Source organism: Lissotriton vulgaris, chromosome 5 (genome assembly GCF_964263255.1).
Source record: "Lissotriton vulgaris chromosome 5, aLisVul1.2, whole genome shotgun sequence".
Taxonomy (NCBI): Eukaryota; Metazoa; Chordata; class Amphibia; order Caudata; family Salamandridae; genus Lissotriton; species Lissotriton vulgaris.
Window position 1 is genome coordinate 1,585,455,335 of NC_141693.1, and position 22,613 is coordinate 1,585,477,947.

Consider the following 22,613-nt stretch of genomic DNA (forward strand, 5'->3'; position numbering starts at 1 on the left):
GACATTGTGAGCATGATTTACATAATGTGCTGCGACGCTAGATTTAAGGTTTTTTCGTGAGAATATTACTGTGATTTTCTGTTAGTCTGGTTTTAATTTTCTGCTCAGTCTTACCCACATATGGCAAGCCATATGGGCATTTCAGTAAATATACCACATTTGTGGTAACACATGTGGCATTCACTTTTAGTTTTTTCGGGATACCCTGGGTGGAATGTTGTAATGTGGTTCCTTTAATGATGTTATTGCAGTTTACACAATTGTAACAGGGTAATGTCCCCTTATATATGATTTGAGATGGGCTTTTGAGGTATTTCAATAATTGTTGGATATTGTTCGAACGCTGATAAGTGAATATAGGAAAACGTTGAAAAATGTTATTGAAATCGGGCTCCAAGTGTAACAGTTGCCAGTTCTTTCTGATAGATTGTTTAATTTTGAGACTTTAAACAGAATATTTAGAAACAAATACAGGACGTGTGTCTGTGGTCTGTATTTGAATTTTGACTGCCAACAGTTGAGTGCGATCTTTGGTTTTCACTCTGTTTTCTGCCACATGGGTAATGCTGTGTGGGTAACCTCTTTGAATGAATTTGTTAGTAATCAAGGAACAATCATTTTTAAAAGCTATTTCTGATGATGCAATTCGTTTAGCTCTCAAAAGTTGTGAAAATGGCAAATGTTTCTTCAAACTCATTTGATGGAAGCTTCTGAAGTGTAAATAGTTATTACGATCTGTTGCCTTGGTGAAAATTGAAGTCTTTAGTCTGTAGTTTACAATTTTAATATTGACATCTAGAAAAGCAATCTGAGACTGGCTGATGGTATGCGTGAATTGTATCCTCTTGTTAACTTTGTTGAGACTGTTAATGATGGTCAAGTGTTTGCTTTCTGGACCTTAGGAATATGTCATCGATGTATCGGTGGTAAGTGCTCAGGTGTTCTTGCCTTTCCGGATTTGAAAGAATATGATCTGTTTCATATTGGTACACAAACAAATTTGCATACGCCGGAGCGGCACAATTGCCCATGGCTACTCCCGTAAGTTGGATGTAGAATTTGTCGAGACATCTGAAGTAACTGTGATGGAGGGTGAATTCCATAAGTTCCATTAAGAAAACTTGAAAGTCTTGAGGTTTGTCACTGTTTAGCAAGGCTGCTTCCGTTGCTTGTAACCCCAAGTTGTGAGGAATAGAAATGTATAGCGCACTTACGTCAATGGTACACAAGTAGATTTGTTGATTGAGTTCGATCTCGATGTTACAAATTTTTCTCAGAAAATCTTTAGTATCTTGATTGTAACTCAGCATACTTTTCACACTGGGTTGTAGGTGTTTATCAATGTAGATGCTAATCGGTTCGTGTATGGAGTTGCAAGTGCTCACTATAGGTCTGAAAGGCTGTTCAGTAGTGTGCTTATGAATTTTTGGCACCATGTATAGGTATGGAATTTGCGGATATGCTTTAACCAAGAATTTTTTGTCACATTCTGTGATGACTCCCATCGTTTCAGCTTTGTCAATCAAGGTTTGCAGTTTGTCTTTAAATTCCACCGTAGGATCAGAGTTGACTTCCATTTACAACAAAGTATCTCTCGGGTGTGTCAATATGTTATCTATGTAGAAGGTAGTGTCCAAGATAACAAGAGCACATCCCTTATCGGCCTTACAAATTGTGATCTTTTCATTAGCAGCCAGATGGGAGAGGGCCTGACGTTCTTGATACGTAAAATTGGATTTACGGTGTCTGTGTTCTTGAAAAATCATGTGTAAATCATGTGTAAATCCTTTTGGACCATGATTTCAAAGGTGTCTAGTGTCTTGTGGCTTGCTGGTGCCAGAAACGTACTTTTTGGTCGTAAGTCCACAAGGGGACCTGTGTTTTCACAAGATTGGGGTTCACATATGTTGTCAAAAAAGTGCCGGAGTCTCAATGATCTCATGAATTTGTAAAAACAAATTTGTGACTCCAGTTCGTTAGATTGATAGGTTGGGACAAATGAGGTGCCCTTTTGTAATGTTTTCAATTGAATGGCACTTATATCTGTGTTCGAAATGTTAATCACTAAGTTTTGTGACTCCTTGTTGATTTCGCCACCGGTTTTGCGGGTCTTTTGAACTGGGTCCTCCTAGAACGACGGTTTGGTCGGAGCCTTGTCCTAAAAAAGGAACCTGTGCAGTTTGTCCTGTGTGGGAGGTTGTGGGTTGAACCTCTGTTTGTGGCTGGATCTGTCGTGGTGTGCCTCGCGGAAATCCTTTTCGAGAAGAATCCTCAGATGAGGATGAGTCAACTTCTGTTGATCTATTATTGTAAAGTTGTTGTTGTCTTCTGGCAGCGTATATTTCAGCCCAATTATAGACCTCAATTTTCTTTCATTCATTTCTTTTGTGTATCTATCTAATTGAGAATTGATGTCTTCTAATGTTTTGCTACTTAATTCTTGCTTTAGCTGAGTAACTTCACTGTCTAGTTACTCGAGACGTTTGGAAAGCTCCTCGACAATTAAAAGAATTAAATCAAGCGAACATTTATTTAAAACCCCATACCATTTTTTTGGTGAAACAAGGGTTGTTTTTGCATAAAGTGGGTTTGAGGGGGATCCGCAATCCCCAGGGTATTCTCTGGACTTTATGGTATCTAATGAGAGTGCTTGTGTGCAGCAGCTGGTTAATTTCTCTCTTGGCTGTGAAGAGTAATTGAAAGATCTTGGATTGAACAGATCGGGTACTAGATGAGAGGCCTCCCATCCTTCTAGGGCTTTGTCACTTGCCAAATCGCTTTCGTAAGAGGGGGTTCTAAATGCCCGACTGAACGCTGCAGGAGCGACTTTCCTCCAAGCTCTACGAAGATTTTCTCTAAGTTGGTGCTAGCTTACTACTTCTGGCCTTCTAAGAGAAAATCTTAGTGCCAGATGATCGGTCAAAGTTAACGCCAGAGGAGGTTCTACTGATAGATCATGGGTGTTCGTAAAAATGGTGTCCAGGGTGTGTCCTACTACATGTGTAGTTTCATGGATTCTCGAAGTGAGACCTAACGACTCCATGGCCGACAGTAAACACGTCGACTCTGCATTGGAAAGGTCCTCTAAGTGATGGTTAAAGTCCCCGACAAGTAGAAAGTTGTCAGATTACAGAATATACGGGGCAAGAGTTTCCAACGGTGATTTACAAAACAATTTTTTACTTTCTCCCGAGGGGTGATAGACTACTGCCCCCATCAACCTAGCCCCCTTAAAGGATTCCAACCAAAACATCATTAATTCAATACTAGTGGTAGAAACTGTATCCACTATTTTGATGTAATTAGGGGAGCGCATGCCTATGGCTAGGCCACCCCCCCCCCCTTTTGTCCATCCTATCTAATCTCGTAACTGTATACTCCTCTGGAAAGGCAATTGCCAAGGCCGGTGTAGAATGGTTTTGCATCCAAGTCTCTGTGAGGAGACGATGTGTGGCTTGAAATCATCCAGTATGTCCCATATTTCAGCGGAGTGCTTAGGGATAGATATAGCATTAATATACAAACCCTGAAAAGTAGCTCCTTGTACTGCCTTCATCTGGTTACTCTCCCCAATGCTCTGCTCCTTTTATACTTGGTCGCTTGAGGGCTGAGAGTGAAGGGGGTCTACAGTTTGCTGAGAATGTGTCGCAAACCACCCACATTGAGAACAGTTACAGCCTTGTGCCACCCTCTCTACTGAGATATACCCCTCACACCCCATGCCTAGAGTATTCACCTTAAGATCCCACAGCAAATCTTTTGAATAAGTTATGAGAGACATCTTAAACCTGTTAAAACGGGCAGAGTTTCCTGGCAGCTGGCAGCGTCCAGACACGGTCGGGTGCAAATGGGCCTGCCTTAGTGAATTTATGCCCCCAGAACCGACAACTAGAGTGTTAACCGCTCAAGATGGCCCCCAAAAACAGCTTGCCCAGTTATGAAAAGGCAGTCTCTCGCCACTCAATCGGCTGTTCAAGAGTGACCGCGGTGGACTGGAGATTCGCCAAATGTGCATGAGATTCCCCAAAGCAAGTTCCACTGTGCCCCCCCAAGCGATTAAGAACAGGTAAAAACTATATTAAAAACAGGAGCAAAGCATTACTGTCAGCTTCAAAAAAGTGTGCCTCACAGCTGCGCGTCCGTGGTGAATTTATGCCCCCAGAACAGACAACTAGAGCGCTAACCGCTCAAGATGGCCCCCAAAAACAGCTTGCCCAGTTCTGAAAAGGCAGTCTCTCTCCACTCAATCGGCCATTCAAGTGCGACCGCGGTGGACCGGAGAGTTGCCAAATGTGCATGAGATTCCTCAACGCAGGTTTCACTGTACCCCCCAAGCGATTAAGAACAGGTCAAAACAATATTAAAAACAGGAGCAAAGCATTACTGTCAGCTTCAAAAGTGTGTGCCACACACTTCAGTCTTAAAGTCGCATTGGTCTTGTTTTACATTAGGAATTTTACATGCAAATACAATAAAAAAGATAAGAAATTGTACTTGTTTTTGGTCGTAGTAATAGAGGTGTACATCGACCTTTTCTCCTGTTGTATTGCTTTAATGGTTTTGAAATATGATGATGATCACATGATGAAGAAGAAAATTGTTAGGTGACATTGTTGGTATCACTCCATTCCTAATTTTCCACCTCATATGGCTAGTCAAGTCAAGTCAAGTCATAAAATTTGTATAGCGCACTACATACCCAGAGGGTTTCAAGGCGCTTAGGAAGAGGAGGAGGATTATTTGTCAAATATCCACGTTTTAAGCTGCTTTCTGAACGCTAGGTGGTTCTGGGTGAGGCGGAGGTAAGCGGGGAGTGAGTTCCATGTTTTAGCAGCCAGGTAAGAAAAGGATCTGCCTCCCATGGTGGACCTGTTGATGCGAGGTACAGTGGCGAGGGCTTGGTCGGATGAGCGTAGTTGGCGGGAGGGGGTGTAGAAGGACAGTCGAGAGTTGCGGCAGTCTGGTCCGATGTCGTAAAGTGATTTGTGTGCGTGGGTGAGCAGTCGGAAAGTGATCCTCTTATTGACGGGTAGCCAATGGAGGTCTTTAAGGTGACCCGAGATGTGTTCGTTGCGTGGGATGTCTAGTATGAGCCTGGCTGAGGCGTTTTGGATTCGTTGGAGTTTCTTCTAGAGTTTAGCGGTGGTACCTGCGTAGAGGGTGTTACCGTAGTCCAGTCGGCTCGTGACCAGGGCGTGGGTGACTGTTTTCCTAGTTTCGGAGGGGATCCAGCGAAATGTTTTTCTGAGCATGCGAAGAATGTTGAAGCAGGAAGAGGATACGGCGCTGACTTGTTTGTTCATTGAGAGTGAAGAGTCCAGAATGACGCCAAGGTTCCGTGCGTGGTCTGTCGGGATGGGTGCTTTTCCGAGGGCTTCCGGCCACCAGGAGTCGTCCCAAGCAGAGGGGGATGTGCCTAGGATGAGGACTTCTGTTTTGTCTGAGTTCAGTTTCAGACGGCTTTGTTTCATCCATTCGGCGACTTTTTTCATTCCTTCGTGCAGGTTAGCTTTGGCGGCGCCGGGGTCATTGGTGAGAGAAAGGATCAGTTGAGTGTCGTCCGCGTAAGAGATGATGTTGAGGTTGTGTTGGCGTGCGATGGCCGCGAGGGGGCTCATGTATACGTTGAAGAGGGTGGGACTGAGTGAGGATCCTTGAGGTACGCCGCAGATGACTTCAGAGGCCTCGGACTTGAATGGAGGAAGGCGGACTCTCTGGGTTCTACCGGTGAGGAACGAGGTGATCCATTCCAGTGCTTTTCCTTGGATTCCGATGTTATTGAGGCGTTGTAGAAGGGTGCTGTGGCAGACTGTATCGAATGCTGCAGAGAGGTCGAGGAGGATGAGGGCGACTTTGTCTCCATTGTCCAGTAGAGTTCGAATGTCATCTGTTGCTGCGATGAGGGCGGTCTCAGTACTATGTTTTGCTCGGAAGCCAGATTGTGAGGGGTCGAGGGATTTGTTGGCTTCGAGGAAGGCGGCGAGCTGGCAGTTGACGGCTTTCTCGATGACTTTGGCCGGGAATGGAAGAAGCGAGATGGGGCGGTAATTTTTGAGTTCGGTGGGGTCCGCTGTTGGTTTTTTCAGAAGGGCGGTGAGTTCAGCGTGTTTCCAGTCTTCAGGGAAGGTAGCGGAGTTGAAGGAGCAGTTGATGACGTCTCGGAGGTGCGGCGATATGACGGAGTCTGCTTTGTTGAAGATGTGGTGAGGACATGGGTCTGTGGGGGATCCTGAGTGGATGGAGTGACCTACAATACAGAGTTTTGTAAATCACTGTAAGAAAATGCCTCTTTTTAACATAATCATAGCCATTGTTTTGGACTGCTGCTGATGTTTTTCTTTTTACTCTGTGTACTGGAACTCTGCTAACCACGCACTAGTGCATGTGCTCTGACCCTTAGAACATGATGAATTTGGCTATGCTTCTAATTGCCATATTTACCTCACCTATAGGTCCATAGTATATGGTATCAATCGTACACAGGGAATTTCAGTTAAATGTCACTGGTGGACTGCAGCACATTTTGTACCACCACTAAAATAACAATACAACACTTGACTGCAGGCATGTCACTAGTTTACTGGCTGTGCAGGTTCAAGCTACAAATTCGACCTGTTAAAATAACCCCTTTTGAAAGGGCTAAACCCTTCCCCTCTATTAAATATTACTTAGACACCCCTAAATTAGCCTTTAGTGCCCATAAGGAAGGGCACATGGTATTTAAAACTAGGGTATGTAAGTGTTTCAAGTAAAACTTGTCCTTACGGTGAAAGGGCCTAAAAAACTATTTTCACTGTAGCAGGGTTAGCTGATCCACTGGAGACCATTAGGAGTTCAGTATAAAATTAAACAATGTTATCTCCGCCTAGGAACCAGAAAAAAATGTTACTTCTTGAACTTTTAAAAATATTCATTACAAATCCAATTGACTCTAAACATCGGATTTGTCACAAATATTTTATAAAAGGTATTTTTAAAAAGCTACCTTTAGTCTGCCTAAGGCCCCTCAAGCCCATTTGCCTGAGCTCCCACCTGTCACACAGAAGCTGACTATCTCCTTGAGAAGGTGTAAACTGACTCTTAGAGCTGGGACAACAGGCTTGGGTGTGGATCAGTGACCTGTTCCGCTGACAGGATGACCAACTGGACAATGCCCAGGAACATACTTATCTTTAAAGAGGCCAACCCTGTCACAGGCAGATATATCTCACACCTGGGCCTACCCTCCTCTATTCTGCTTCTAGCCATCCAGACACAAATGCCAGTGTGCGAGAAACTGCCCTCACAACTGGTTTTGAGCAACCACCAGGGGGAAGGTTTGCTCATGTCCTTGGCGGTACATCTAGGTTGTGCACAGGAGCTCTGAACAGATAAAGGAACATTTTGCCCTCTTGGTTTTAGGTAGAGAAAGGCACTGTGTGATTCCTGCAGTAAGGCACACAGGAACCGTTACAAAAGTGAGCAGTGTTACCCTTGGATACCTTTTCCCTGTTGATCAGAGTGAGAGGCCATGAGTTTCAGCTTGTCCCCACCCATAGGCTAGTGCCAGGCATAAATGGGGCACCCCAGGGCACCTTCTTGAGAACACCCCTTGACTTGTGGAAGCAGAAGAAGGACTGCACCTGCAGTTGTGACCTGTGAGGAGAACCCTAAGAGCTAGACCTGCTCACACTTGCACCCAGGACAAAAAAGTGGACTCCTACGGTCGGTTGACTGACCTACTGTTAAGCTACAGGGACACAAAAGTTGCAAGAGCACCACTTTACTAAAAGAGCCCAGTAAACCAGTTTCAACTGCCCTGCCCTGGACCCAGGTAGAGGCTTCTGTTGGAGTAAGTCTTGACCTACAAGTGCTTCCAGAAGTTCGACAATAATTGGTTGGTGTTAAGCGTGCATTCCTCGAGCCCAAACTGAAAAATTTGTGACTTAGAAATGTTTTGCCCGCTTTCTGCCTAGAGAACCGATGGAGACCAGGACCATCATCGCTGCTGTTGAATCGCAGATTGGACTCAACTTAGCTTACTCCATAGAAGGAAATCCTACTCCCAGAAATGTTTCCAAGTCCAAACATAGAAAGCTTCGCTGGGACGATGCAGAGCAGCACCAGATCGACGTTAGGGATTTCCTGGGCATAGATATCGCTAGTTCAGTGTTTTTCGTCTTTGTCGATGACTGCGCTGGAATCCTGCGGTTCAAACAACCCACAGTCATCAAGCCCTGCTTTGGATTCACCTTGCAACTTGCCTCACCGTTGACAACAACATTTTCTTCTTGCCTTACCATTGACAACTTTTTCTCCATAGATGTTTATAAGTCCAAGTATGGGGCAACTGGGCACAATACAGGGAGTTTTGAGGGGGGCTGAGGGTTGTGCTAGAGGGAGCGACCGGGGTTACGCAATGCTGAACCAGTTCCGGGGCGGAATTTCACATCCAAGGTACTGTGTATGTAAGGTATTCGATAAGGTAATCACTGTTGAAAAAGGAAGTGGTCTGTATCTCCCTCGATTGGACAACTCTATGTATTCTCCATTCGGCATATATTGTTGTGTACTGAGAAACTGATATATATATATATATATATGTCCAAAGAAAATCCTTCACGAATAAAGAGAGCAAAGGCCAAAGCAGGGGAGGACCATGGAAGCTGTTTATTTACAAAAGTGGCAAATGCATTTCGGCATGTATAAGCCTTCTTCAGCACCCAAACAAACAGGATGCTTCCCTTCGCGTTGTGAATGTCCTGCACCTATTTGAGAGTTCAAATATATGCTCCGCCACCAAAGGATGTCAGCTCACCTATTGCCAGTCTTCAGGTGTCCTGTGTACTGCAAAACCCAGAATGCACTATGAAGCTTCCAGGTAGGTTGAGCATGGGGGTAATTCTGCCAAGTGGTTGCGCAGGGTGCCGGATGCTGTGCGAAGTTAAAATCATTTTCCTGCTTCGATAGTTGTAAACAGAGCCTCCTCGGGTCCCCAACCGCTTCAGCCTATATACATAATCTTTTTTTTACGTTTCTAAGTCCAAAGGTAACTTTTTGATCAGGACCAACTAGTCCTCGTATCTAGCCAGCGCTACATCACAGCCAATCTCAAACCATACCCTTTTCCAAGAGTAGTGAGACCAGGTGACCAGGTGTCCACAGTTGGTGCATTGAGCTTTTTGTGGCTGTTTTTATTTAAACCTTTGAAAATTCATATCTCCTGTTCCCCTTATTGGATTTTTGTTGTTTGGTGTCATTTTGTTCATTAAAATATTCTCAATTTTCATAAATTGCAGTGGAATTTTCATTGTCTTGTGTTTTTGACTTTTTCACTGTTTTAGTACTTCTAAATGCTTTTCATAAGTTAAGCCTGTCTCCTCTGTGCTATAGCTACCAGGGGTTGAGTTCAGTTGTAAATTACTGAAATCTTAACTGGGCCTTACAAGAATAGTGTAATTATTACTTGTGGGGAACTACCATCCACCCGAACTAATAATCCACTTTTTCACAATCACAGAATAAAATACTCTGTAGAATGGTATAGAATGTCATCTTGCTATGGTTTATTAATGATGACTATTACACTGGTTAATGTTAACTCCTACTTATAGCATCAACAAAAGCATCAACAGACTATTAATCATGTTCTATATAAATGATAAAATCAAATGTATATCGGTAACAGTCTAAAACAAATAATAAGCAAGAGAAGAGAACGACTTACTTTTGCAAAGCTCTGGCAATATCAAGAAACCCAAGTGCTGATGTGCTGTTTCTGTCCCATGTGATGGATCTGGTAAAGGAAAGAAAGAAACAAGGTATCAAGAGTTAAATAAAGGGATATGCACCTCTCTTTTGGTATAAGTAACTTCAGGTAGCAGGCATCTGCAATGAGGACGTCATTCATCTTGTAGAATCTGTGTAACGCATAGTGCATCAGGAAGGGTAATGCAAATACCAATATGGGAATGAGTCAAGGCATTTGTCTATCAAGGTTCAGCTCTCGCCATTCTAATGGGCAGGCTATTTTTACAAGAGAATAGCTGGATAAATAATAAGAACAAAATCAATTTAAAATTATACTGTCATTTCAGCAAGGGAGTTTTTTACTTATGGCTTGTAGACGGCAGGTAATAGAATGTGTTACTTATCTGTAACTTTTGTTCTCCAGTATCTTTACTATATTTGCATGCTTGAATCATCCCCGTCAATGTGGGAGTCCCTCTGTAGATACTAAAACTAGTATACATAGCTTACAATGGCAAAATACATTGACTTTAATAGCTTATCTATATAATTAATAAAGAACAAAACTCCAGCCAATCAAGACCCTTAAGAACACTCTCAGCAGAGGCATCTTTCCTTAGATTTTCAAGCACTAGTGGGAAATAGTCACCACTTGACAAGAAGGAGAGCCTCTAAGGGGAGGACGGTGGGTCGAAGGAGAATCTATGAAAAATTCTAATACTGGAGAACGGGAGTTACAGGTAAGTTTGCTAGCCTTGGAAACCAGGCCTCCTTTGTTATGATTTCCACATGCAACTAATATCTGATCTGTAGTCTGTGAGTGCTATTTATGAAGCAAAGACTTGAAGCATCTCTTTATATCTAGGGTATGCAGAGTTCTTTTGCAGGTGTCTTTGGATTTGGGAAAAAATTCTTAAGTGCACCTTGTTCGTTGAGATGGAAACCCATTGGTATTTCAGGTACTTTAGGTGTGAACTTGACTTTTATTCTGAGAATCCCAATAATATTCTTAAACTGCAAGAAAGGTTCTCTTATCATGAGCACCTGGAGCTCACTCAATTAGACGTTAGAGCTAAAAGTAATTCTACTTTCCATGTTAAGAATTTGAGTTCTGCCCTTTGAATAGGCTAAAAAAGATCTTCATTAGCTGTGACAGTACTGTGTTAAGTTGCCAGGTTGCTGGGGGGGACTTTATCAGAGGGAAAACTCTGAATAAAACTTAAAAAATGTGTTATTAGTCTGTTAGACCATAAGGTGGGAGATCAAGAAGTTCTTTTGTATCATGAAATGGCGGCCAAGTGCACCCTAATGGAAGAGTGAACCAGGCCTAATCTAGCTAGAGAAAGTATGACAAAACCTGCTCTGGAGGTATTAAGATAGGGTGGATGTTTGACGTTACGCGTCATAAGCAAAAAATGTTTTGTTAGTAGTATCAGCTCTGGTTCTTGCAAGGATCGTGTAAAGTGCTCTGATACCTGATATCTTCAGGTCTAGTTTGCGCTATATAAAACTCTAAAAAAAAATATCCCTGCAGTCCGATGGTATATGGAAGTATTGGAGTACATGGTATTCAGGAGCCAGGCCGATCAGTGCAGAGAAGTCGGGTTCGGATGAAGGACCTGCTTGCGGCTCACAAATGCAAAAAGAACAATTGATGGACAGAATGCCGAACAATGTCAAACATGCACCCCACTACAGAGATCTGGGCTAAATCCATTGTTCTTTTGCTCCTCATGCCGTTCCAGTTTAAACTCAGCCATATGCAAATTAGTCATGACCCTGTTCCCCATGGGTACAGTCCAGCCGAACTGCCAGGCCAGATTCTCCCTCACCAGTTTTGGGAATCCTATCGGAGTTAACAGATATTTTAGACTTCCATTCGGCCTGGCATCTATGTCACTGTATTTCAAAAGCTGATGGATGTTCCGTTCAGGGTTCTTGATGGAGTTCAAACATTTCAAGAATAATGTAATGAGAATACATAAGAGTTCCTGGTGACATGAACTCTGCTTTAGTAAGATTAAGATTGAAAACATTTTTAGTCATCTGTAGTCAAACAGCGCTCACAACTTTAGTTTATAATATTACCTGGGTATCACCAGCATACACATAAAACTGGCAAAACACATTCTGCAAAGAGTGGGCAAGAGGGATGGTAGATAAATAGTAGAGGCAACAGCACCGAGCTCAGTGGGACGCCACAGTTCAGTGATGTAGCTTCTGACATGTAAAGTTAGGGAAGGAGGGTTTGGTAAAAGTTAATGAGAAAGGGGTTAGGTAATGTAACAGCCCAATCATACAGCCTAAAGCGTTGGCTCTATCTAAGAGGAGAAAGTGATCAATGGTATCAAAGGCACTTAACAGGTCCAGAGCGCCCACCTCTCCACTGTCAGATAGTCTACAGAGAACGCCTGGTAATGAGGTCACCACTAGCGCCTTTCCATTGAAAGGTTTAAAGCCACATTGAATAGGATTAGACAGGTATTAGATTTCATTATATGTTTGTTACTGACCAAAAGGTTGTTTTTCAATATTTTTTTTGCAAGAAAGGGCGCAGGTAGAGCAGTCAATAGTTGTTATGATTATCTTGTGTCAAAGTAGGTATTCAGAAAAAAACGTCTGACCATAGCTGATTTCCCTAAGTCCGGAATCCTGCCTTGATTAAAGATAACATCCAAATCCAGGGCCAGTTTCATGATTTTGGCAGGGCAGGTATCTGCAGGAGACCCAGAGGTTCTAGCAACATTGATATGCCTGACTACATCTGTATCTGTCACTTTACTACAAGAGAAAGAATCGCCTTTATGAAGCTGAATAGTATCATTTATTAGAGGACTGTACAGTACGGCAAAATCTGTCTTTATTTCTGTTCTAATCCAGTGTATTTTAGCCATGAATAAGGAAGAAAAAGTGTTGCAGAGTTTTTTATAAGAATTTACCAGACCTTGGCTGGATTTAGGAGAAACTAGATATTTAATCATACAGAAAAGTGAATTGGCTAAGTTTAGGGCATTGATAATTTAAGTTGAATAATAATGCTGTATGGCTAGATAAATATTTAGTTTTTACTTGGGCCGAGCAAATGTATATTGTAGTTTGGATGAGGCATCATACACTCATCTCCACAGCCTCTCGGCTTGCCTTCTCTCAGCTTTACAAGGTTCTAGTTTCAAGTTGCTCCAATACTAGAGTCCTTCTTGACTGCACACATAATGGTACGTCTTATTTCTTTTTTTTTAACTTGTTTTATTGTTTTTCTACAAAAAAAGCAAGTGCCACATCACATAAAGTATAAAGCGCGTCAACAGAAATCTGACATGCAAAATAACATCTCTGCTTTCCATTTTGAGCCTATCCTATTTCTACTCCCTCTGTTTGGCAGCATGCTTTGTATTGCACATTTCTATTGGGTCAGCATGACACAAATACGTTTTCATTCGGGACCACTTCTCTAGTAAGGTTAGACCCACCATCCGCATCGATAATTTCTTTCTCTTTTGCCAAATAGACGCTCTCCAAAACCGCAGGAGCTATTCTTTACACTGTTATGTTCTCAAGCTACACTTGTTTTTTTTTTGTCCTCTCCGGGCAAGCATTAATTCCCAATTGCGGTTTACTCTCGCATCATATTGAAAACGCGTGTCGATAGAAGCAGCACTAGTAAGGGTCTTTGGAATTATTACTATACTAGTCTCTTACACCAAAATATTAATTATACTCACTTATTATTTCCTTTATGTTAGAAATCTGGCGCAATTTTTGGATACAAAAGGGCACTATTTTGAAGGTATATCTGCCCATATATTTTTTGATTCTTTACACATGCATGGGACTACAATCACACTCTTACCAGTCACCTTGATGCTATGGATTATTGCTTGGTGCTTTACTAGTAATCATTTGTTGCCAGGGAACAAGACAACATGTTGCCCTAGTCTCACGTTTCTTGCATGATTGGTTTTTGGTCCTTTGCTTTCACTACTTCAGGAGAAACTTTCCCAATACACATCTCCCTATGTACATGGCCATAATATATGTATCTTAAAAATAAAAATTATTTCTTTATTCTCCTAATTCTCATTCCCATTCCTTTCTTTTCTCTCCTTGTTTATTTTAGGTGCTTCATCGTCGTATGATACTCATGAACAGGTACTAATTGTATTGAAAAAGCCTGTTGTTTGTTTAATTACAGATTGTTGAAAAATCAGGTGCTTCATTCAATATACCAATTGATACCATGAACTTCAGTCCTGATGATGATCCTATATTTTTACAGGATCGAAACCTCATTGACATATACTCTGATCCGGTACACTATGCTTTGTAGTATTCTTTGTTTGGATGCAGTAGTGTTTTGCTTTTAATAGGAAGTGACCTAAAGGTGTTATATTAATGTTGGTCACTGTTTGCTTGCCTGTATATGTCTATGTGTCTTTTATCGTCAGTTTTTAACACCTGGTTTGCTGTGCATTATTGTGTTTTTTGATCATTGTTTGTTTCAGTTCATTGTTTGTTTTTTCTCTTGATCTTTGGTTTTTGAAATTATTCCGGCTGGAGTAATTCAAATTTGTGATCGAACTGTGGTAATAAAATTGAAAAATCTGATCATGTAATCTGTTTATGGCAGTGATATTTATATCTAGAACAACTGTATTTCATTTTTTGTTAAGGGGCCGGTGTCTCTAGAATTATGCAAAATAACAGTGGTTCATACAACAACAAACAAATAAAAAGATAGGTACATACATTGATAGATATTAGTTGATCCATTTGTCGTAACCAGCTTGCTGACATAGCATCTATTTTTGCAATTAAGTACACTTCAGTCAGTGACTTCAGGGTCAGATCGAAGCGGCTGCCAAATGTTCTTTGGCCGAGAGGCGCGAGGCAATAGGGATGCGTAGATATCGCTGGTGGTGCCGCAGGACATTAAGAAGTCTATTATAATGGCGGGCGGATCGCCACCGCACATATAGCGGTGGCGATCCACCCGCGATTATTCACCGCCCGCCTCCCATTCTCCACCATCATATTAGGATGGAGGGGGGACCCAGGCGGATGGAAAGGCCATCCGCCAGTTTTCCACCGGTCAAACCAGAGACCGTGTGGAAAATGGGCTTGATATGGTGGCGGTGTCTGCAAGACACCGCCATCCATATCAAGATGCAGGCTGTGATGTGCCTTTTCATGGTGGGAGTCTGCATGTGAGGGCCCGTTGCGGGCACCCTGTGTGTTGGGGGAAGGGGGAGTAAAGACAACAGCGGTCCTATGCAAGGAGGGATATAGTCAATAGGTAAATTTAGACACAATGGAAACTATATTGTAAATTGACTTGCCCAGCCGGGCAGAGGTCTAATATTTAATTTAGAACCAAAATATTAGGAGATACCTTCAACAATTTCTTGGAGATGGGCACAAGCCTGTGCCCAGACGTTTACAAATTGTCATGGTTAGCGGAGTGGATAGAAGGTAGAGAAAGGTTTTTAGGCAAAAGCTATTGTTTTCTGTGCATATAGCAATAACAGAATTCACATTTACACCATTACTTGAAATATAGTAACAGATACACAACAGAGTATATGGTGTAGAAGTTGTCGACGGCGTTTCGATCCCATTACATAGTTATAGGGATCATCATCAGGACTGAGTAAAGCCTAATCATTCCTAGCCGCATTGGGCGAGGCGCACACAGTGGGTGCCCGCCGGTGGCAGGGAGTAGGGGGCAGTCGTTATCCGCGGAGGAACCGGATAGTCCCAATTTAAACAGGCAGCTTAAACGGTAATTACGTTTCGGCAGGGTTCGGTTTCAGGCAGGTATGCCACGGAGATCAATCTCCCCGTGGAGTGGTTGAGGCGCCAACAATGGGCTGATTCCTCACGAGCCTTAACAGACGACTGCAAGTGCTTCCCGGGCCAGTCAAGGGGGTGCACATGGGGGGCACCTTTGGTACCCTCCAGCATTTGCATGCACAACGTGGCAGGCTCCGCGCGGGGCCTGCCACGTTGTGCATGCAAATGCACAAATGCCTTTTTTACATTGCGGCAGGTGCTGCTGAAAGCACCGCCTGCCGCAAAGTAAAAAATACGGGATGCACCCGCCAGTGTGGCAGGCGCATCCTTTTTAGATTTGCGGGACCGCAAATGGGACTGCCGCACACAGAGCGGGCGGTCCCATTTGCTGATACAATGGCGGGAGGACTTGGTCCGCCCGTCATTGTAATAGACCCCTAAGTCTCTTAGCCAAGCCTTTACTGTTGGTGGTGCGGACCCACCCCAGTGTAGAGAAACCTGCCTCTTGCGAGAGCAGAGCAATTGCAGTAATGCGTCAAATCCCAGTCCCCAGTGGTCGAACATATGCCAGCTGAGCAAGCAGTGGAGAGGGAGTCAGCCAAGCCTCAACTATCAATGCCAAGTGTCCAAACACAGCCTCCCAGAATGCTAGTACAGGGGAGCTAAATGAATGAAATCAGCGTGTGCCATCCCACATCTCTGACAATTGTCTGGCTTTGTACAATCCATTTTTGCGAGAAGTGTGGAGTGATATAAACCCTATGTATGTATTTAAAGTGCAGAAGTTTGTGCTTGTAGTTATTATATACATAACAAATATGCTCACCCACATCTTGTCTGTCAAGAGGTGTCCTAAGTCCCCCTCCCAAGCCGCAATCACCTTCCCACCCACCCACTTCCAGAAGGAGTGACTGTGCAAGATGATACAGTCTGGAGACTAGGTGTATGTTGTCAGGCAACGTGATTATTGTAGAGAGAGGGGGAAACACAGGGCACTCCGCCGTCAAATGCCATATTGCAGCAGGCAGCGAGGCCCGAGTCCTATGCACAAGAAATTGGTCAAATCTGTAAATGAGCGCATCTGGCCACCCTGAAACATATCTCCAATGGTTCGAAGCTGACGGTGGGTAAGCGTACACTGTGTTAGGGTTTCGGTGATAAGGGGCAACCATGGATTACCAAGTATCGGCAAATGTGGGAGTACAAATAGTCGGCTTTCAGATATTTACGAAGTAACTCCCAAGCCCAGCATGTGGTTTGTAATGTGTGAATCTACGCTGGCGTTCTGGGTAGACCACGCAGGAGAATTTTTGAAAGAGGATAAGGGGGGGCCTATGAATATTCGGGCTTCAGGAATTGTAATCGCGCATCCGAGTGGTACTAAAAATAATAGTGCGTCTGTGCGACTAGATAGTATAGATAGAAGTCAGGCACTCTGAAACCCCCGTGCAAAAGACTGAGTGAGCGTCTGCCATCCCACCTGAGCCTGTCCCCCAGCCCAAACCAACCGTGTAAGCATGCTTTATAGGGTATTCAAAAAAGTTGCTGTGAGTGGGATGGAAATATTTAAAAACAGGTATAAAAACCAGGGCAGAACCACCATCTTAATAATCGCAATCCTGCCAGGGATCGCTAATGGGAACGTTATCCAGTGTTTTATCTGTGCTGTGAGGTGATCCATGGCTGTGCCGTAATTAAGGCGAATGACCTCCGATGCTGTGCGGTGTAAGAAAATGGCGAGATACCTGGGTGGGTCATTGCCCCAGCGCAGCGGGAAGTCGAGCGCGAATGGAAGGGTAGCGTGTATTACAGGAAAAATCTCAGATTTAGTCCAATTGATAACTAGACAAGAAAATACGCAAAAATCGCACCACCTCCCGAATAATCGGGGAAAGACTAGAAGCAGGCTCCAGCACAAATAAAAGGATATCCTCTGCGGATAAGGAGGCCAAGAGAGGGCCTGATGAAATCCAGGCCCCGCTAAAGGGGCAGCTCCTTAAAGTGACGCACCCGCGGGTTCATCAAAATGATAAATAGTAGAGGTGAGAGCAGACACCCCTGTCTGGTGCCGCGTGACAGGGGCAATTGGTCCGAGAGTTCCCCATTGACTCCGAGTTGAGAAACAGGGTTAGCATAAAGAAGTTGTATAAGGGAAGAGAAATTATTTGGGAAGCCCAATTTGCTGAGCGCTACGTGGAGGAAAGGCCACTTCAAAGAATCAAATGCCTTTTCGGCGTCCAAAAATATTGCAGCAGCTGGGAGAGCCGGGTAACCTTGAATACTAACCGTAAATAGCGTGCGCAGATTAACCGAGGTCGATCGATTCGGGACAAATCCCGATTGAAGGGGGAGGATGATCTGACCAATTAAAAGTGATATGCGCGTCACGATTTCGTTAGCCAATAACTTGTAGTCTTGGTTTAAAAGTGAAAGAGGCCTGCGTACACTTCTAGAATATGCGGGATTGAAAGAGTTTTGTATGTTTTATAAAATACGCCTGAAAGACCATCCGTGATGGGGGCACGGGAGCCATCCAGGCTGTCAATGGCATTGGGTATCTCATCCGTGCCAATAGATGAAGCCACAAATTGTCGCTGTCCCTCATCAATCCACACCATAGCAATCTCCTCTAAATAATCATGGAGGGCCGCACCAGTCAACGGGGAGCGTATAGTATATATCCGAGTGTAATATGAGAAGAAGGTGGAGAGGATGTCAGCGCTCTGATTAACAGAGGTGCTGTCCTCTGCTTGGATTTGAGTGATGTACGCAGTGTGCTGTCGAGGGATGAGCCGCCGGGCCAGGTCTCTCTCCCTCACCGTATACACAAGCGAGTGCATATTTCCCCAAATAGGCAGTATCACGAACAGCAAGTTCTTGAAAGTCCCCTAATAGCTTCACACGTTGATGCAACAGGGGGAGCGGCCCCCTCCAGTGACCGGGCATTGAAGTCCTGCGGCGCCTCACAGTAGTGTCGAGATCCCGGCAGATGGAGCGCAGAGCCCCAGCCTGCTTGGCTATACAAATGCTCTGAATGTATACTTTGAAGACCTCCCACAAAGTGGCGTAACGAGGCAGAGAACCCAAATTGGTCGGTGTTCATTTCCTGCACTTCACTCCTAAAAACGGTATCAAGCAGAGCGTCAGCTGGGAAACGCCAAGATCTATAAGGACGTGCAGCTTTTTGGGAAGCCATCAATAGTACTACTGGTGAATGGTCTGACAGGGTACGTGGCAAATAGTCTAACTCTTGCACTCTGAGCAGGAGGTCTGATGTTATGTACCATTGGTCTATTCGAGACCATGTACCATGTGGCACGGAACAGAAAGAGAAACGCTTGTCAGTAGGATGCTTATGTCCCCAGGCATCAATCAATAAATGTGTGTGCAGTAAAGTCTCAAGTTCCTCTGTAAAACACGGTTTTGTTATATGACCTGTGCCTGTAGTATCTGAAGCAGGCTGCAGTGTGAGGTTAAAGTCACCCCCAAATATAATGGAGTCAACTGGTATGCTAGAAATATGCATGGAAATTTTAGGAAAGAAGCCACGTGCGTCCACGTTCGGGGCGTACACACTGATTAGGAGTACCTGCTTTGTGCCCAAGCGCCCCGCCACCAGCAAGTACCTTCCCTCAGGATCCGCAATCACTGTCATGGATGTAAAGGGCAACATTTTATGAATCAGGATACAGACCCCACGGAATAGGTGCTGTAGCTAGAAAAAAAACTATTGGTGCCCCAGGCAGCGGCAAATCGATTGTCAGAGGTTGGGGTGTAGTAGGTTTCCTGCAGGAAGGCAATTTGTACTTTGTGTCTAACGAAATAGGCCAGAACCTGCCTCTCCTTACATGGGTTCGATAGACCCCCTCACATACCATGTCATGCATCGCAGCTCCAACTCCCCTACTCCCCTCCCCGGGCACCTTACAGCAGTAATAGTAGTATGTGGACTAAAGCACCCATGTATGTAGGACTAATCAGCCAGCTAGTACGTAGAACAATGACCTGCAAGTTACAAACAAACTTCAAACCATACAACATGAACTCACAACCCCCCCCCCCCACATTGGATAACCACCCAATCTGTATCCCGTGAATCACAAAATATCATAATTCACAGAGAAGCCAACAAAGAAGGTTAGGAGGTCTACTAAGGGGGCAACAAAACTAAGGTTTTGCCATTGATCCGAATGCGGAGTTGCGCCGGTGTATAACATAGCATAGCAACTGTTTTCTCCTTTCAAAGTTTGCTTGATATCCTGGTATTTACATCTGGCCTCCTTCACTACCGGCGCAAAGTCTGGACATAGTGACAGTGACATCCCCTGAAACTGCAGTTCTTCCACTTCTCTGGCCCTGCACAAGGCGACGTACCGGTCGCAGTAATTGAGTAGCCACGCTATGATAAGGCCTGGGGGAGCGCCAGGAGCAGATCAGGGGACCAGAATTCTGTGGGTTCGCTCCACTGCAAATGTGGTGGAAAAATTGTCTCTGCCGAAGAGCTCAACCAGTAGCCATTCCACATATGTCTCCATGGGGTCTGTGTTACTAGGCTTGGCCACTGCAGCTAACTGGAGATTGTTGCTGCACAACCTTCCCTCCAAATCCTCAGCCTTCGGCGCTGTTGTATTGAGGAGGCATTGTGTGCGGTCAAGACGTTTGGCTATAACTGTGTGTGCATCCTCCAGCTTCGGGACGCGCTTCTTTACTGTATCAATGCAGGCCTCGTGTTGCCCCCGGAAGGTGAAGAAGGGGAAGAAGGGAACACACCTAGCCAATTGGTATGAGGCCAGTGAGAGATTGTGAACGCTGAGTTACATACAGTGCACTCACTACCTTCCACCTACACAGAGAGCAGGCCAGCTGCGCCGTAATGGCGTTAAAACAGTCCAGGGTGGAATATTTCTCACTACCCCAGTAGATAAAGTTGGTGTGCAAAACAGTAATGCCCTGTGGTATCACAGCCACCGCGGCTCACTCTCCAGGGTCATCCATACCTTTGCGCCACAACTCGCTCCCCACTCGCACAGCCCGCCACTGGATTTGTCATATGCAGGGCCTCAGCATCGCTTTCGAGTGCACTACAGCGGAGGGGGAGTCAGCACATCCTGGGGCCCAGGATCAAGCATGCAACTCACCGCTGCGACCGGGGGGCGGGGCGGGATTTTCCAAAAGCTCAAGGGTTTGCCACCACATCCGGACTAGACTCAAAGCCCCAGCGTCGATTTTTCTGTCAGCCTCGCCTCACGGCAGCAGCCCCGGCCTTAGGCTCGCCTGTGACCCTGACGTCGCGGGGCCTCCGAGGGCCAAGTCACGCTGCCGCTGCAACAGGGCTGCTCACCAGAGACAGCGGCACACTCACCAGTCCCGCCACACTCCACACCTGCCTCGGAGCCACCGGCAGTTGCGGCGGCATACAGTGGCATAAATCGTCACGATGGGATGCAGCAAGGCAATTTTTAAAGTGTGGCCACTCGGAGCTCCTAGATCAAGCCACCAACTTGGTGCTCGGTCAGGCCATGCCCCTGTAAGTCTTATTTCTGAAGGTGTGTGTGCGTGTGGTAATTTTTAAGGAGCCAGCTTTCATGTTCCACAGTACAGTGTCAGTCAGTCAGTAAATCTTTATTTCGACAATTAAAAATCATCATAAAAATACATTACACAATAAAATGTAATTAAATTACATTTCTGAACTTTTAGGAAATTAAAAACTGTAGGGAGGAGAAGATACAATTCATAAGGAGAGATAATTATTGTCTACAAAGTTGGTTAGTTTCTTGTGTTTCTCAGTCTTACAGCTACTTTTAAAAAGCTTGAAATAGAGCATAAAGTGTGCGTGTCACTAGCTTTTTGTAAGAAAAGCAGTGCAGCTTTTGCATGGCGGAATTTCTGTTTCCTAAGGATGTCAATCAAAAAGAAACGCCTAGGATTTCGATAAAATGAACATAAAAGTACAAAATGAAGGGTGTCCTGCGGAGACCTATTGTCGGAGCCGCAGGCACCCTTCTGCTCAATCGTTACGGTAAAACCAGAGGGATAAGCTAAAATGTTAGGTAACAGATTGAGCCTAAAACGGCACATTAAAAATCTGTCATGCTGGCTATACATCAGAAACAGATAGGGTTCCATACCCACCCCATTTCTCACTAAACCATGAGCTGCTAATGATCTCTTTAGGGGTCCAGGATCACATCTAACAGTTTCAAATTTCTCTAGAAGTAGCTTTTTGACACTTAATTTATAGCTGATAGAAATCGAAGAAGGGTCACTAAAAAGGTGATCCTGGTCTATGTACTCTAAAGACTGTTTAACATATTTTAACAAAGGAATTTGTAACCCCTTATCCCTTTGCAGACAGTCTGTAACAATTTCCCTACTCAATGATGCCTCCAGATTGGTCCAAATCTTGATCCATGCAAAAATTGGCTTCAGCTTGACATAGTCTGAAATATATGGTATCCCAAGTTCTGCATGAGCAATTTCGGCAGAGATGGAGTGTAGGATTTTCAGAATTCTGCGGAGAAATTTATCTTCCTCTACTTGTAGTTGTTTGCAGTCCCTGAAACCCCACACCTCCGCACCATACAAGGCCTTTGCTTTACTAAGTGATCCATATAAAGTCATTACTTGTTCGGGGCACCATCGTCCCAGCCTACGAGCAAAGTTTAATATTGCGCCATTCGAAGAGACCAGCTTGGTACAATGTTCCTCGACCAGTTGGCTGAATTGGATTTCATCATCAAACAAAAGGCCCAAATAGGGAAAAGTGTTTACTTTGTCCAAGGTATGTGTCCCTATTTTAAACACAGTCTTATTTGTAGGTTTTTTGCCGGCCACCAAAACAAAGGATTTCTTCAGATTTACAGATAGATCTAAGTCGGCCATGAACTTGACAAATCCGTCCACCAGTTGTTGTAGACCCCTCGGTGTTCGAGCAAGCAGGACTGCGTCGTCCGCCTACAACAGTACTGGGATTTGGCGCGGTCCTACTTTGGGGCAGTCAACAGCTAGGGAGATGAGGGCACTCTCTAAGGCATTGATATATAGTGAAAAGAGGAAAGGGGCGAGAATGCATCCTTGCCTTACTCCTCCTG

General features: G+C 44.3%; 1 protein-coding gene across 1 annotated transcript in view; it reads right to left on the bottom strand.

Moving 5' to 3' along the window:
* The window catches only part of CARMIL3 (capping protein regulator and myosin 1 linker 3), a 1,161,278-nt gene that overhangs the window by 459,839 nt on the left and 678,826 nt on the right, over positions 1 to 22,613 (bottom strand). The window contains exon 22 of the mRNA XM_086923677.1: positions 9,707 to 9,775. Within this exon, the coding sequence (XP_086779803.1) occupies positions 9,707 to 9,775 (69 nt within the window). The remainder of the gene's footprint in view (positions 1 to 9,706; positions 9,776 to 22,613) is intronic.